Here is a 15,492-nt window from a genome sequence, read left to right as displayed (position 1 = left end):
GCAGCCTGATAATACCTCCCCGCTATATAATCACCTCACACACGCTGCGACCTGATAATACCTCCCCGCTATATAATCACCTCACACACGCTGCAGCCTGATAATACCTCCCCGCTATATAATCACCTCACACACGCTGCAGCCTGATAATACCTCCCCGCTATATAATCACCTCACACACGCTGCAGCCTGATAATACCTCCCCGCTATATAATCACCTCACACACGCTGCAGCCTGATAATACCTCCCCGCTATATAATCACCTCACACACGCTGCAGCCTGATAATACCTCCCCGCTATATAATCACCTCACACACGCTGCGACCTGATAATACCTCCCCGCTATATAATCACCTCACACACGCTGCGACCTGATAATACCTCCCCGCTATATAATCACCTCACACACGCTGCAGCCTGATAATACCTCCCCGCTATATAATCACCTCACACACGCTGCGACCTGATAATACCTCCCCGCTATATAATCACCTCACACACGCTGCGACCTGATAATACCTCCCTGCTATATAATCACCTCACACACGCTGCAGCCTGATAATACCTCCCCGCTATATAATCACCTCACACACGCTGCGACCTGATAATACCTCCCCGCTATATAATCACCTCACACACGCTGCAGCCTGATAATACCTCCCCGCTATATAATCACCTCACACACGCTGCAGCCTGATAATACCTCCCCGCTATATAATCACCTCACACACGCTGCGACCTGATAATACCTCCCCGCTATATAATCACCTCACACACGCTGCAGCCTGATAATACCTCCCCGCTATATAATCACCTCACACACGCTGCAGCCTGATAATACCTCCCCGCTGTATAATCACCTCACACACGCTGCAGCCTGATAATACCTCCCCGCTATATAATCACCTCACACACGCTGCAGCCTGATAATACCTCCCCGCTATATAATCACCTCACACACGCTGCAGCCTGATAATACCTCCCCGCTATATAATCACCTCACACACGCTGCAGCCTGATAATACCTCCCCGCTATATAATCACCTCACACACGCTGCAGCCTGATAATACCTCCCCGCTATATAATCACCTCACACACGCTGCAGCCTGATAATACCTCCCCGCTATATAATCACCTCATACACGCTGCAGCCTGATAATACCTCCCCGCTATATAATCACCTCACACACGCTGCAGCCTGATAATACCTCCCCGCTATATAATCACCTCACACACGGTGCAGCCTGATAATACCTCCCCGCTATATAATCACCTCACACACGCTGCAGCCTGATAATACCTCCCCGCTATATAATCACCTCACACACGGTGCAGCCTGATAATACCTCCCCGCTATATAATCACCTCACACACGCTGCGACCTGATAATACCTCCCCGCTATATAATCACCTCACACACGCTGCAGCCTGATAATACCTCCCCGCTATATAATCACCTCACACACGCTGCAGCCTGATAATACCTCCCCGCTATATAATCACCTCACACACGGCGCGACCTGATAATACCTCCCCCTTAATAGTGTAAATTATATTTATTTGAAGCACACGCGGCCGAGTACAAAACATCCAGGCAATAAAAAACCCACAAATCTCCGGTATGAAACCGACGCCACCAAAACATGTAGAAAATAATCACTACTCCATTATTACCGGCCCAAAAATCCCACACCCTGCCGCACCGTCTGAGCACGCGAGGCCGGGACGCAAAATACCGCCATTAAGAGGCAGAAGGCGGGGCTTACATGCAAATAAGGTGGAGCTAATTAGTGGGTGCAGAAGGCGGGGCTACGAGTGCAGCGGAAGGCGGGGCTACGAGTGCAGCGGAAGGCGGGGCTACGAGTGCAGCGGAAGGCGGGGCTACGAGTGCAGCGGAAGGCGGGGCTACGAGTGCAGCGGAAGGCGGGGCTACGAGTGCAGCGGAAGGCGGGGCTTAGCAGTGTTCATGGCAGTCCACTGGCAAGTGACGCTGGGTGCGGAGAACAGACAGTTGCAGGCAGCTCAGTGCGGCTGCAGATACTTGGGGGCTTCTTCCCCTTTATCAGTTATTTTTAAAGCCAGTTTTGTGCAAAAATAGAATAAATCTTCACTATGAGCAGTTTTTCAGTATGAAAAGGCCACCAGGTGGCGACAGCGCAGGACACAAGAGTCACTTTGAAATACTCTAGTAATAGGAAGCAGGAGCCCTCAATACGTCCTCTATGGCCCCCGAATATCCGTGCTCATCATATCAAAGGGGGCGGTATAGTCACTGCTCTGTATATAGGGGGCGGTATAGTCACTGCTGGTACAGTCATGTTCTGTATATAGGGGCGGTATAGTCACTGCTGGTACTACAGTCATGCTCTGTATATAGGGGCAGTATAGTCACTGCTGGTACAGTCATGTTCTGTATATAGGGGGCGGTATAGCCACTGCTGGTACTACAGTCATGCTCAGTATATAGGGGCGGTATAGTCACTGCTGGTACAGTCACATTCTGTATATAGGGGCAGTATAGTCACTGCTAGTACAGTCACGTTCTGTATATAGGGGCGGTATGGCTACTGCTGATACAGTCATGTTCTGAATATAGGGGCGGTATAGTCACTGCTGGTACAGTCATGTTCTGTATATAGGGTCAGTATAGTAACTGCTGGTACAGTCATGTTCTGTATATAGGGGCAGTGTAGTAACTGCTGGTACAGTCATGTTCTGTATATAGGGGGCGGTATAGTCACTGCTGGTACTACAGTCATGCTCTGTATATAGGGGCGGTATAGTCACTGCTGGTAGTCATGTTCTGTATATAGGGGGCGGTATAGTCACTGCTGGTACTACAGTCATGCTCTGTATATAGGGGGCGGTATAGTCACTGCTGGCACTACAGTCATGCTCTGTATATAGGGGCAGTGTAGTAACTGCTGGTACAGTCACGTTCTGTATATAGGGGGCGGTATAGTCACTGCTGGTACAGTCACGTTCTGTATATAGGGGCGGTATAGTCACTGCTGGTTCAGTCACGTTCTGTATATAGGGGCGGTATAGCCACTGCTGGTACAGTCACGTTCTGTATATAGGGGCGGTATAGTCACTGCTGGTACAGTCACGTTCTGTATATAGGGGCGGTATAGTCACTGCTGGTACAGTCACGTTCTGTATATAGGAGCGGTATAGTCACTGCTTGTACAGTCACGTTCTGTATATAGGGGCGGTATAGTCACTGCTGGTACAGTCACGTTCTGTATATAGGGGCGGTATAGCCACTGCTGGTACAGTCACGTTCTGTATATAGGGGCGGTATAGTCACTGCTTGTACAGTCATGTTCTGTATATAGGGGCGGTATAGTCACTGCTGGTACAGTCACGTTCTGCATATAGGGGCGGTATAGCCACTGCTGGTACAGTCACGTTCTGTATATAGGGGCGGTATAGTCACTGCTTGTACAGTCATGTTCTGTATATAGGGGCGGTATAGTCACTGCTGGTACAGTCATGTTCTGTATATAGAGGGCGGTATAGTCACTGCTGGTACAGTCATGTTCTGTATATAGGGGGCGGTATAGTCACTGCTGGTACTACAGTCATGTTCTGTATATAGGGGCGGTATAGTCACTGCTGGTACTACAGTCATGTTCTGTATATAGGGGCGGTATAGTCACTGCTGGTACTACAGTCATGTTCTGTATATAGGGGCGGTATAGTCACTGCTGGTACTACAGTCATGTCCTGTATATAGGGGGTGGTATAGTCACCGCTGGTACAGTTATGTTCTGTATATAGGGGGCGGTATAATCACTGCTGGTACTACAGTCATGTTCTGAATATAGGGGCGGTATAGTCACTGCTGGTACTACAGGCATGTTCTGTATATAGGGGCGGTATAGTCACTGCTGGTACTACAGTCATGTTCTGTATATAGGGGCGGTATAGTCACTGCTGGTACAGTCATGTTCTGTATATAGGGGGCGGTGTAGTCACTGCTGGTACAGTCATGTTCTGTATATAGGGGGCGGTATAGTCACTGCTGGTACAGTCATGTTCTGTATATAGGGGCAGTATAGTCACTGCTGGTACTACAGTTATGTCCTGTATATAGGGGCAGTACAGTCACCGCTGGTACAGTCATGTTCTGCATATAGCGGGCGGTATTGTCACCGCTGGTACAGTCATGTTCTGCATATAGGGGGCGGTATAGTCACCGCCGGCGCCGTCACATAGGGGCCGTACTACAATAAGGCAGCACTGGCGGGATCATCTCTCTGCAGCAGGTCAAGGACCCCCGGGGTGGGGGTATTACCCATACGAGCCATTCTCAGAGCCCTCAGATCTTGATGAACAGGATGGCGGTGATAACGGAGAAGCCGCACAGGATGGCGATGACCCTGACGATGCGCTGGTCGCCGGCGGTCAGCTCGTGGGGCAGAATCTCCAGGAAGGTGATGTACAGGAAGGTCCCTGTGGCGATTCCCTCCAGGACGCTGCAGCTCAGCTGTTGTATGGGGTCTGCGCTCTCCGTCAGCACAATGCCAAGTCCGATGCCCAGAGGAGTCATGAAGGCGAAGAGGAGGAGGCAGGAGAGGACGAGCCGCGGGCGGAGACGGCCCTGCGCCAGCCTCAGCGTCAGGCTAGAGGAGATGAGGCACTTGTGTAGGAGCAGCGCCAGGCAGGTCTCCAGCACCTTCCCGCTCTCCGGCAGGAGCCCCACGGCCAGACCCTCCAACAGCGAGTGTAAGGAGAGAGACAGCACCAGAACCGCGGCCCGGACCGCCGAGTGGGCACTCACATCCACGTGGACATGTGGCTGGTCCGTGTGCAGGGTCCAGGCGTCAGCGCCCAGGAGGGAGCGCGTCTCCTCAGACCGGCCCGATGGCTCCTTGTAACTCAGCACAATCTGCTCCAATACCAGCACCAGGAAGAAGCCCATGGCCAGGACGAACTCCTGCAGGGGGAACTGGAGCTGGGCAAGCACAGGGAGCAAGAGGTTAAAGCAGGAAGGGTCATAGGACTAGTGTGGCTTGGCCCAGGGGCGGCATCTGCCATACTCACAGTTATATTCAGTCTCATGAGGGCATCGTTCATCCCGGACAGGTAGTCGGGCAGCAGATCTAACAGGCAGGTGGCCAGGAAGACTCCCCCTGAGAAACAGCTGATCAGAGCCAGCGCCCTGCGCCGATCGCCTGCAGCGGGGAGAAAGTGCGGACATTACAGCGACTTCAGCGCAGCCGACAGCGACTACAAGGTGGTCAGCAGAACTTACCCAATAGGTCGGGGGCTGCCTGCCGTCTGAAGAGGAAGAGGGGGGCAAGGCCACTGATGAGGGTCAGGAGGAGTAAAGTCACCAGAGATCCCAGCTTCATCTCCAAACCGGCCACCGAGAGCGAGGCGTCCTCCCGACCCAGGCTCCACACCGCACTGGCGGGGTTCACCTCCATGGTGGGAGGAAGGACGTACCGATCACTACAGGACAGCAGATGCCATGCTAGGGATTATTAACTGATCCAGGCAGAACACAGACCCAGAGGTCCGCACCGACCGCGGGGAGCACACCGGAGGGGAAAAAAGGCAGCACGCCGGAGGGGAAAAAAGGCAGCACGCCGGAGGGGAAAAAAGGCAGCACGCCGGAGGGGAAGCGGGCGCCGACTACGGAGGGCGATGGGGTAAAGGACGTCGACTACGGAGGGCGGTGGGGTAAGGGACGCCGACTGCGGAGGGCGGTGGGGTAAGGGACGCCGACTGCGGAGGACGGTGGGGTAAGGGACGCCGACTGCGGAGGACGGTGGGGTAAGGGACGCCGACTGCGGAGGACGGTGGGGTAAAGGGACGCCGACTGCGGAGGACGGTGGGGTAAAGGGACGCCGACTGCGGAGGACGGTGGGGTAAAGGGACGCCGACTGCGGAGGACGGTGGGGTAAAGGGACGCCGACTGCGGAGGACGGTGGGGTAAAGGGACGCCGACTGCGGAGGACGGTGGGGTAAAGGGACGCCGACTGCGGAGGGCGGTGGGGTAAAGGGACGCCGACTGCGGAGGGCGGTGGGGTAAAGGGACGCCGACTACGGAGGGCGGTGGGGTAAAGGGACGCCGACTACGGAGGGCGGTGGGGTAAAGGGACGCCGACTGCGGAGGGCGGTGGGGTAAAGGGACGCCGACTGCGGAGGACGGTGGGGTAAAGGGACGCCGACTGCGGAGGACGGTGGGGTAAAGGGACGCCGACTGCGGAGGGCGGTGGGGTAAAGGGACGCCGACTGCGGAGGGCGGTGGGGTAAAGGGACGCCGACTGCGGAGGGCGGTGGGGTAAAGGGACGCCGACTGCGGAGGGCGGTGGGGTAAAGGGACGCCGACTGCGGAGGGCGGTGGGGTAAAGGGACGCCGACTGCGGAGGGCGGTGGGGTAAAGGGACGCCGACTGCGGAGGGCGGTGGGGTAAAGGGACGCCGACTACGGAGGGCGGTGGGGTAAAGGGACGCCGACTACGGAGGGCGGTGGGGTAAAGGGACGCCGACTACGGAGGGCGGTGGGGTAAAGGGGCGCCGACTACGGAGGGCGGTGGGGTAAGGGGCGCCGACTACGGAGGGCGGTGGGGTAAGGGGCGCCGACTACGGAGGGCGGTGGGGTAAGGGGCGCCGACTACGGAGGGCGGTGGGGTAAGGGAAGCCGACTACGGAGGGCGGTGGGGTAAGGGAAGCCGACTACGGAGGGCGGTGGGGTAAGGGAAGCCGACTACGGAGGGCGGTGGGGTAAGGGACGTTGACTACGGAGGGCGGTGGGGTAAGGGACGTTGACTACGGAGGGCGGTGGGGTAAGGGACGTTGACTACGGAGGGCGGTGGGGTAAGGGGCGCCGACTACGGAGGGCGGTGGGGTAAGGGGCGCCGACTACGGAGGGCGGTGGGGTAAGGGGCGCCGACTACGGAGGGCGGTGGGGTAAGGGGCGCCGACTACGGAGGGCGGTGGGGTAAGGGGCGCCGACTACGGAGGGCGGTGGGGTAAGGGGCGCCGACTACGGAGGGCGGTGGGGTAAGGGGCGCCGACTACGGAGGGCGGTGGGGTAAGGGGCGCCGACTACGGAGGGCGGTGGGGTAAGGGGCGCCGACTACGGAGGGCGGTGGGGTAAGGGGCGCCGACTACGGAGGGCGGTGGGGTAAGGGGCGCCGACTACGGAGGGCGGTGGGGTAAGGGGCGCCGACTACGGAGGGCGGTGGGGTAAGGGAAGCCGACTACGGAGGGCGGTGGGGTAAGGGACGCCGACTACGGAGGGCGGTGGGGTAAGGGACGCCGACTGCGGAGGGCGGTGGGGTAAGGGACGTTGACTGCGGAGGGCGGTGGGGTAAGGGACGTTGACTACGGAGGGCGGTGGGGTAAGGGACGTTGACTACGGAGGGCGGTGGGGTAAGGGACGTTGACTACGGAGGGCGGTGGGGTAAGGGACGTTGACTACGGAGGGCGGTGGGGTAAGGGGCGCCGACTACGGAGGGCGGTGGGGTAAGGGGCGCCGACTACGGAGGGCGGTGGGGTAAGGGGCGCCGACTACGGAGGGCGGTGGGGTAAGGGAAGCCGACTACGGAGGGCGGTGGGGTAAGGGAAGCCGACTACGGAGGGAGGTGGGGTAAGGGAAGCCGACTACGGAGGGCGGTGGGGTAAGGGAAGCCGACTACGGAGGGCGGTGGGGTAAGGGAAGCCGACTACGGAGGGCGGTGGGGTAAGGGAAGCCGACTACGGAGGGCGGTGGGGTAAGGGACGTTGACTACGGAGGGCGGTGGGGTAAGGGACGTTGACTACGGAGGGCGGTGGGGTAAGGGACGTTGACTACGGAGGGCGGTGGGGTAAGGGACGTTGACTACGGAGGGCGGTGGGGTAAGGGACGCCGACTTCAAGGGGAAAAACCGATTGGGAAGAGAGAGAGAAATAGGCTGAGAGCGCTCCCTGGCAGTGGGGGAGGTGTGAGAGGAGCCGAATGTAAGTTCTTTCTCACCCTCACGTTCGGGGTCCTGTTCCGTCCCGTTTTCCCAGCACGCCACACAGCGCATGCTCTGACGCCATCTTGCTGCACCCGGAAGTCACCGCCCCCTCAGCACCGCTGGCTTCAGTAGCGCAGAGCACCGGCCGTGATGTCCGCAGCTCTGGAGGGTGAGTAGATAATACTGAAGTAGCGGCGCTGGCCGCCCCCCGGGAGCTGCTCGGTAGCGGGAGGGTACTGGCCGGCTGTCAGGAGTGGCTGTACACGTTTCTTCCGTTATTTTAGTTTCTGGGGCGAGTCGGGTATAGTGACGGTGCAGCGAGTGGATGATGGAGCGTTGGAGCGGCCTTACCACCGGGCAAAAGGTTGCCGTGACGATGGGAGTATCAGCCGGAGCGGTCCTTCTGTACACGTGCTACACCCGGTACCGGACAGGTGAGGAGCTGGAGACCTCGGCCCCCTGTCGCCTCCGGCCCCCTGTCGCCTCCGGCCCCCTGTCGCCTCCAGCCCTCTGCTCACTCGTCTATGTTGTCTCCAGCCCCTGAGCACACAGGACGAGCTGCAGGCCTCCAGCCCCTGAGCACACAGGATGAGCTGCAGGCCTCCAGCCCCCTGTCACCTCCGGCCCCCCACTCACTCATCTGTTGTCTCCAGCCACTGAGCACACACCGGAGGAGCTGCAGGTCTCTGTCACCTCCGGCCCCCTCTGCTCACTCGTCTGTGTTGTCTCCAGCCCCTGAGCACACAGGACGAGCTGCAGGCCTCCGGCCCCCTGTCGCCTCTGGCCCCCCACTCACTCGTCTGTTGTCTCCAGCCACTGAGCACACACCGGAGGAGCTGCAGGTCTCTGTCGCCTCCGGCCCCCCTCTGCTTACTCGTTTGTGTTGTCTCCAGCCCCTGAGCACACACCTGACGGGCTGCAGGCCTCCGGCCCCTGAGCACACAGGACGAGCTGCAGGCCTCCGGCCCCTGAGCACACAGGACGAGCTGCAGGCCACCGGCCCCCTGTCGCCTCCGGCCCCTGAGCACACAGGACGAGCTGCAGGCCTCCAGCCCCCTGTCGCCTCCGGCCCCCCACTCACTCGTCTGTTGTCTCCAGCCACTGAGCACACACCGGAGGAGCTGCAGGTCTCTGTCGCTTCCGGCCCCCTCTGCTCACTCTTTGTGTTGTCTCCAGCCCCTGAACACACAGGACGAGCTGCAGGCCTCCGGCCCCCTGTCGCCTCTGGCCCCCCACTCACTCGTCTGTTGTCTCCAGCCCCTGAGCAGACACCGGACGAGCTGCAGGTTACCGTTCCTCTGTTGGCCGCGGAGCTCGTCGTTGATCAGGATGGCGCTGTCTCTGACAAGGTGAGTCCCAGCTGTCGGATCTGCCCATTTGCCAGGTGACGCCATGTTTTCCCATATAATGGTTCCTCTTCTCAGGTGATGAGACACAGGCTCGCTCAGGTTGAAGCGTCTGCGGTGCCGGACAGTGGAAAACACGGGCTGACTGTTATGGGCAGCCCCGCACAGCTGAACGAGATCCTGCAGGACGCTGCTGCGCTGAAGGTTGAGCTGCATTTCCCGGCCAGGTCTATGGGCCGCATCATAGGTAACACGAGGAGCCGATAATGGCGGCCATGTGTAACACAGGGCTTCGGTCAGGCCTGATTTGAGAATTCAGAGGCTTGGGGGCGCTGGGCATGCAGCTCCCTGCAGTCGGTCTTCTGTCGTCTGCAGGACAAGGTGGTGAGCGGATCCGGGAAATAACCAGAATTTCTGGTGCCAAAATCTACTGTGAGCGGCGGACAGAGAACAGCCAGGCTGCCCCGGGTACCCAACGGATCACCCTCACCGGAACTAGGGAGCAAGTGGAGGCAGCCAAGGTGCGATGGCTGAGAGGAGGAGTGAAGTAAGTCTGTGTCACCCCATCATAACCCTCTGCCCCTCCTGTCAGACCCTCCTCCAGAAAGCATCAGAGGAGGACGCCGCTGTCCAGCGCAGAGCCGCAGAGTCTTCCACCTTCCGCTCACGCCGGAAAGAGATCATCGCTGTGAAGAAGAAAGACAGGCAGCACCCCCAAGAGGAAGAGAAGGATGGGCAGCCGTCTCCCAGGGAAGGTCCCCAGACCATGGGCTCTGTAGAGGACCAATCACCGGCCCCAGAAAATATGGCCGACTTCCCCTCCAACATCTGCAAGTTTGAGGGTATCTGCATCTTACTGTAGCATCACATGACCCCTGCTAGCACTCCTGATTGGTTGTGGGAGGGGCGGTGATATCTACAAATTCTCCTTCTATGGAAGTTGTGTGTGATGTCGTGTGTGCCCCGGAGATCGCTCTTCATTTTGTGTTCTTCCAGTCCCGAGCCCGGACTTCAGTTTCCGTGCGGATGAGTATGTGGACGTCTACGTGTCAGCCACGGAGAAACCCGAACACTTCTGGATCCAAATCCTGGGATCCCGCTCCTCACAGCTGGACAAACTGACCACAGAGATGAGTGACCACTACCGGGGGAGGAAGAGGGTGTGTCCTGACAACTCTAGCCACTCCCCCCTCCCCGCCGCCCAGATTTCTATTGGCTGCAGTTCCTGTATGGGGGGGTTCTATTTGATGCACTGATTAGTCACCCTTCCATTATGATGTCACCACCTTGATTAGTTGCTCCTCCCCCTTATGATGTCACTGCTTTGTCAGGGGGCAGTGCCGGAGATCCAGGTGGGTGACATTGTGGCTGCTCCCTTCCACGTTGATGAGTTCTGGTACCGGGCGGAGGTGCTGGGCTTCCTGAAAAACGGAAACGTGGATTTATACTACGTGGACTACGGCGACAACTGGGACACGGCGAGAGAGGAGCTGCATCCGCTGCGGTGAGTGACTGCTCCCCGCCTTCCCGGTGTGATGACCAGGTCCAGCCGCCGTCCTGTGTAACCGTGAACTTGTCCTCTTCCAGGAGTGACTTTCTGAGTCTCCCGTTCCAGGCCGTTGAATGCCGCCTCTCTGGTGTCGCTCCCCGCGGTGAGTTGTCCTGCAGATCAGTGACAACCAAGATGGCCGCCATTACATCTAAAGAAAGCAGATGTGCTGAACCGTGCCTACCCGAATGTCTGCAGTACTCCGAGCCAGTGACCACTTCTAGGAGCTGTGGCCATGTTGGTTGTCCGTGCAGTACACACTTGTCTTCTGGGGGCCGCTTCCTTATTGCGATCTCTTGTCCCGACAGGGGGGACGTGGTCGGATCAGGCGCTAGACGCTTTTGACGCCTTGTCGCACTGCGCTGAATGGAAGCCGCTGCTCGCCAAAATTTCCAGTTTTCCATCTCCCGGGGTGTCTTGCTGCTTCCAGATAAAACTGTATGACCCTTCCAGTGACCCCGTGAGTCCAGACATTCGCTCCAGCCACATCCAAAGCAGCGTGCATAGTCCTCTCAGGATGTAAAGCAGTCGTTAACATCCTGGAAGATGAAATCTCCCACATGGCAGCTTCGGCTGTGAGTGGAGTGTGATGTGTGACTGACTGCATTACAGCACATCACAACCAGTTATACATCTGCTGTTATATCAGATCTGTACTTCACTCACAGCCAGAGCTGCAGTTACAATTTAAGCTATTACATCAGACATGACTGCAGCTCTGGCTGTGAGTGAAGGATAGAAGGGATGTAATGCAGGATGGGTAGCGTGACCCTCTAGTCCTTGTCCATTTTCTTGCAGATGCTGGACATCGGTCTGGAGCTGATCCGCCAGGGCCATGCCATTGAGTGCCAGGTGAGCCCCACCAAGGGCGATGAAGAGGACTCTCTGGTGGCTCGACTCCTGGTGGGTAACATCCTGACCGCTGGAGATAGTGGTCAATATTCTCTGCTCACTGTGTGCTGCCCCCTACAGGAAGAAGTCACTGGTCTGTCTGCGGGCTCCGACACTGGCAGTTTCTCTAGCCGTCCGGAAGAGGGTTGCCTGGCATCTGGTAAGTGTTGTCTTGTCGGATGATGTTTGGGTTCAGTTTATAGAGGGTCTGTCTGAGCCGTTGTCACTTCCTTTTTGTGGTGGTGCACCCCTCCACCTCTTGATGACAACCTATTAGCAATAGATCAGTGGCTGCTGTGGTGATAAATGTGGCCACCATCTTGGTTAACGCTCAGATACCTACATCCCAGATGGATCTATTGAGGTTATCCGAGCAGATGTGTTTCACAGCCCCGAGCGCCAGCAGAGCAGCGTTTCCACCCCCACGTTCTGCCCGGAGTCTGTGGATGAAGTGGACAGCATGGAGCAGACCATCGCAAAAATGCACATAGATGACAGTGACCACCCTGTGACTTCCAGCCCGTCCACCGCCTCTTCAGACAAATCTTCAGATTCCTCAGGGGAGGCGACTGGCTCTTCCTCCACCTGCACATCCTCAGAGGGGCTGAGCTTTGTGTCCTCCTCCGCGGAGGACAGCAGCATCAACTCCCCGCGTGGCTGTTTCTATTACCTGACTGATGAGCGGTCCACCAGCTCCATGATCACCAGCTCCTCCGGAGAAATAATAACTATCAGCTCCGACAGTGAGGACGACACTGTCCAGACGGGTGTGAAACAGGCGACGAGGGATTCCGGTAAAATCCACTGAGTGATGGTGGTGGGAAAACGAAGACAAACACTTGGCCTGGGGGATGCGCCGCTGCTACATAGTTTATGGTGTAATTCACACTTCACCCCTTTTATATTATTTTGGGCTCACTCCATCTTGCACTCTGGGTCTTGATCTCACTCACTCCCTTCCTTCTTTTTTATCACTCTGTGTCCCGCTCTCTTTTTTAATTTATTGTACTGAGTCCTGATCGCTTTCTCATTTACTCCCTTCTTTTTTGCATTCTGCGCCCAAATCTCTGCACTTGGACCCTCTTGCTCACTCCCTATTTTACTCAGGCCTGGCCACTCCCAACATACTTCTTTTGACGCTTTGGCCCCCTCTTGCTCGCCCCCTCCGACTTTCTGGCCTGTTGGCTCTGTCAGGATTATCACAGCCTGGGAAGGTCACGCAGGACCACCCGCTGTGATCTCTTGAGCAAACAGCTCTCTGCTGCCCCCTATCATTCAGACAATTACACAATTGGCCGACGATTAACGTAAGAGGTTGCAGGCTGTTTGCATTAACAGGCCAGTTATTGGAAAACTAATAGTGAGCTTATGGTACATAGACTAAAAAAAGATAATTAGCTCATATCACCTGATACTCACAGGAATCCCAGGCTCACGGATTAGTGTCCAGCATACACTTGCAAGGGTATATAAAGAAGGTAAAATCCAGTGCCACATGCGATAAATCCTTTTATTCCAAAATTAAAAATCACAACATGTCCCTAGGAGGGGAACAACTGGACGCGTTTCGAGGACACAGCCCCTTATTCGTCAGTATACAAATGAATTAAAAAACAACACATTTATAATAAAAACTGTGACCACCCCTAAACATGTGTGATAGATTAGTATACAAATTAGGATATTAACTCCTACTTAGACAAGATTTGCGTGCAACGAATTCTCATAGAATATTCAGATATAAACTTAGGAGAAAAAAAAAAATTTGGTCCGGATTTTAGACACAGCTAACTGTGAACAACCAACATCTTTTGCAACATTGAGTGATGATTTACCTTCTTTTAGGAGTTTGATAATCCTCTCCTTTGTTTCAATTGACATCTCTCCTGTTGGAGCCATGATTCATGTCAGTCCACTTGGTGCAACAGCTCTCCAAGGTGTGATCACTCCTTTTTAGATGCAGGCTAACGAGCAGATCTAATTTGATGCAATTGTAAGTTTTGGAAATGAAAATTTACAGGGTGGTTCCATAATTTTTTTTCCCTCTGCTTGGTCTGAAAAAAAATTACCCTTACTGAGTACCACATTTTTAATCTTGATTTCTTTTAGTGTTTCTTAAAGCCCTAAAGTTGCCATTTGAAATGACTTTAGTTTTGTGCCATGTCTGTGATCTGCTTTTTTTCAACAACAATGAACATCCTCCGAGCCCGGTGGTTCCATAATTTTTGCCAGGGGTTGTATTAGGTCCGTATTCAATTGACACGATTCTACTCATCGCTCAGCAACTTGAAACTATGCTTTGCATTCGTCACGTCATCATGTTTCCGAAAATATGATTTTCCTATATATTGGATTGGCGCATTTCATGCAAACCTCCCTTTTTACTATTCTACTAAGCCCACAAAAGAGAATCCTAGATCTTTATGTTCCTATAATGCTTATCTCGGTCATAAATCTGATCCACATTCCTAAAGCACACACATCACATCTGTTTAGCCATTGGAGTATCTATGGTTGCCTAATTCCAAAAGGAGGGAGGCAGCTGCACAGAGGAGAGTGCAAGTTCTTCTCTCTCATCTCTGTAAGCATTTTACTTTACTCCATGACAGGCTCCCTCTCGCTCGCTCCTTCCGTCCTTCTTCTGGTGCTTTGGCGCTCTCTCTCACTCTCCTTCCATCCTGCTCTCGCTTGCTGCTTCCTTCTGATGCTTTGGTTCCCTCACTCTCGCTCACTCCGCTGGTCCTGATGCTTTGGCTCCCTCTCGCTCACTCACTTTGTCCCCCTTCTGACGCTTTGGCTCTCGCGCGCGCTCCATCCATCATTCTTCTAATGCTTTGGCTCCCTCTCGCTTTGCTCCCTTCGTCCTTCTTCTGACTCTTTAGCTCTCGCGCGCTCCATCCATCATTCTTCTGATGCTTTGGCTCCCTCTCGCTTGCTCCCTTTGTCCTTCTTCTAATGCTTTGGCTCCCTCTCGCTTGCTCCCTTTGTCCTTCTTCTAATGCTTTGGCTCCCTCTCGCTTGCTCCCTTTGTCCTTCTGATGCTTTGGCTCCCTCTCACTCCTTCCATTCTTCTGACGCTTTTGGCTCCCTCTCGCTCACTCACTAAGTCCCCCTTCTGACGCTTTGGCTCTCGCGCTCTCCATCCATCATTCTTCTAATGCTTTGGCTCCCTCTCGCTTTGCTCCCTTCGTCCTTCTTCTGACTCTTTAGCTCTCGCGCGCTCCATCCATCATTCTTCTAATGCTTTGGCTCCCTCTCGCTTGCTCCCTTTGTCCTTCTTCTAATGCTTTGGCTCCCTCTCGCTTGCTCCCTTTGTCCTTCTTCTAATGCTTTGGCTCCCTCTCGCTTGCTCTCTTCGTCCTTCTTCTGATGCTTTGGCTCCCTTTCGCTCTATCCCTCCATTCTTCTCGTGTTTTGTCTTCTTACTTGCTCCCTTTTAATCTCTGGGCACCAATCAGTCCCTCTCATTTACTCTTGCCCTTTTTCCGTAGACACGCTCCTGAGCTCCAGCAATGATGTAATAGTGATCGAGGACGAGTCCTGAGCAGCGCCCCCTCTGGCTGCAGTTTGCATTGTTGCACGTTCCGGTTCGCCATGTTTACAAGTTGTGTAATATATATTGTTTCTGTTAATAAAGGTTTTGTTAATTTATCGCCTGATTCCTCCCTCTGTGACATCTATTCAGCTCTACATTACTGCTTTTCTTTATTGGGGGCTTTTATCCCCTGGTTTACGGCCGCTCTGTC

At 55.2% G+C, this 15,492-nt stretch overlaps 2 protein-coding genes across 4 annotated transcripts; one reads left to right on the top strand and one right to left on the bottom strand.

Annotated features, from left to right (window-relative positions):
• Positions 1-1,544: 1,544 nt before the first annotated feature.
• On the bottom strand, positions 1,545-8,072 carry SLC39A1 (solute carrier family 39 member 1). The gene is made up of 4 exons (XM_073637359.1): positions 7,975-8,072; positions 5,264-5,463; positions 5,053-5,183; positions 1,545-4,963 (listed from the first exon to the last, which is right to left on the bottom strand). The coding sequence occupies exons 2-4, from the start codon at positions 5,436-5,438 to the stop codon at positions 4,328-4,330; spliced, it is 942 nt and encodes a 313-aa protein (XP_073493460.1). The 5' UTR covers positions 5,439-5,463; positions 7,975-8,072; the 3' UTR covers positions 1,545-4,327.
• TDRKH (tudor and KH domain containing) lies at positions 8,000-15,398 on the top strand. 3 transcript variants are annotated; one of them, XM_073637356.1, is made up of 14 exons: positions 8,000-8,129; positions 8,245-8,394; positions 9,218-9,309; positions 9,385-9,553; positions 9,682-9,827; positions 9,899-10,148; positions 10,303-10,466; positions 10,638-10,810; positions 10,894-10,958; positions 11,164-11,315; positions 11,654-11,758; positions 11,828-11,906; positions 12,097-12,540; positions 15,238-15,398. In XM_073637356.1, the coding sequence occupies exons 2-14, from the start codon at positions 8,286-8,288 to the stop codon at positions 15,288-15,290; spliced, it is 2,001 nt and encodes a 666-aa protein (XP_073493457.1). In that variant the 5' UTR covers positions 8,000-8,129; positions 8,245-8,285; the 3' UTR covers positions 15,291-15,398. The 3 variants fall into 3 exon arrangements, with proteins under 3 accessions (XP_073493457.1, XP_073493456.1, XP_073493458.1); XM_073637355.1 differs by having other exon boundaries at positions 9,137-9,309; XM_073637357.1 differs by lacking the exon at positions 12,097-12,540 and having other exon boundaries at positions 9,137-9,309.
• Positions 15,399-15,492: the final 94 nt, after the last annotated feature.

Source organism: Phyllobates terribilis, unplaced genomic scaffold, assembly GCF_046119375.1.
Source record: "Phyllobates terribilis strain yellow unplaced genomic scaffold, ASM4611937v1 Scaffold_6__1_contigs__length_29720123, whole genome shotgun sequence".
In the NCBI taxonomy this organism is placed as follows: domain Eukaryota; kingdom Metazoa; phylum Chordata; class Amphibia; order Anura; family Dendrobatidae; genus Phyllobates; species Phyllobates terribilis.
Note: the sequence above shows the minus strand (reverse complement) of the source record. Positions and strands in the feature narration are given on the sequence as shown.

What these genes read in the sequence shown, in the direction of transcription:
- SLC39A1 (XM_073637359.1), bottom strand. Translation starts at nt 5,438, where the DNA reads ATGGAGGTGAACCCCGCCAGTGCGGTGTGGAGCCTGGGTCGGGAGGAC. An exon ending in GGCAGCCCCCGACCTATTGG is followed by an intron (nt 5,184 to 5,263) that starts GTAAGTTCTGCT and finishes TCCCCGCTGCAG; the next exon opens with GCGATCGGCGCAGGGCGCTG. An exon ending in TCATGAGACTGAATATAACT is followed by an intron (nt 4,964 to 5,052) that starts GTGAGTATGGCA and finishes GTGCTTGCCCAG; the next exon opens with CTCCAGTTCCCCCTGCAGGA.
- TDRKH (XM_073637355.1), top strand. Translation starts at nt 8,286, where the DNA reads ATGATGGAGCGTTGGAGCGGCCTTACCACCGGGCAAAAGGTTGCCGTG. An exon ending in CTCTGGTGTCGCTCCCCGCG is followed by an intron (nt 10,959 to 11,163) that starts GTGAGTTGTCCT and finishes TTGTCCCGACAG; the next exon opens with GGGGGACGTGGTCGGATCAG. An exon ending in ATGACCCTTCCAGTGACCCC is followed by an intron (nt 11,316 to 11,653) that starts GTGAGTCCAGAC and finishes ATTTTCTTGCAG; the next exon opens with ATGCTGGACATCGGTCTGGA.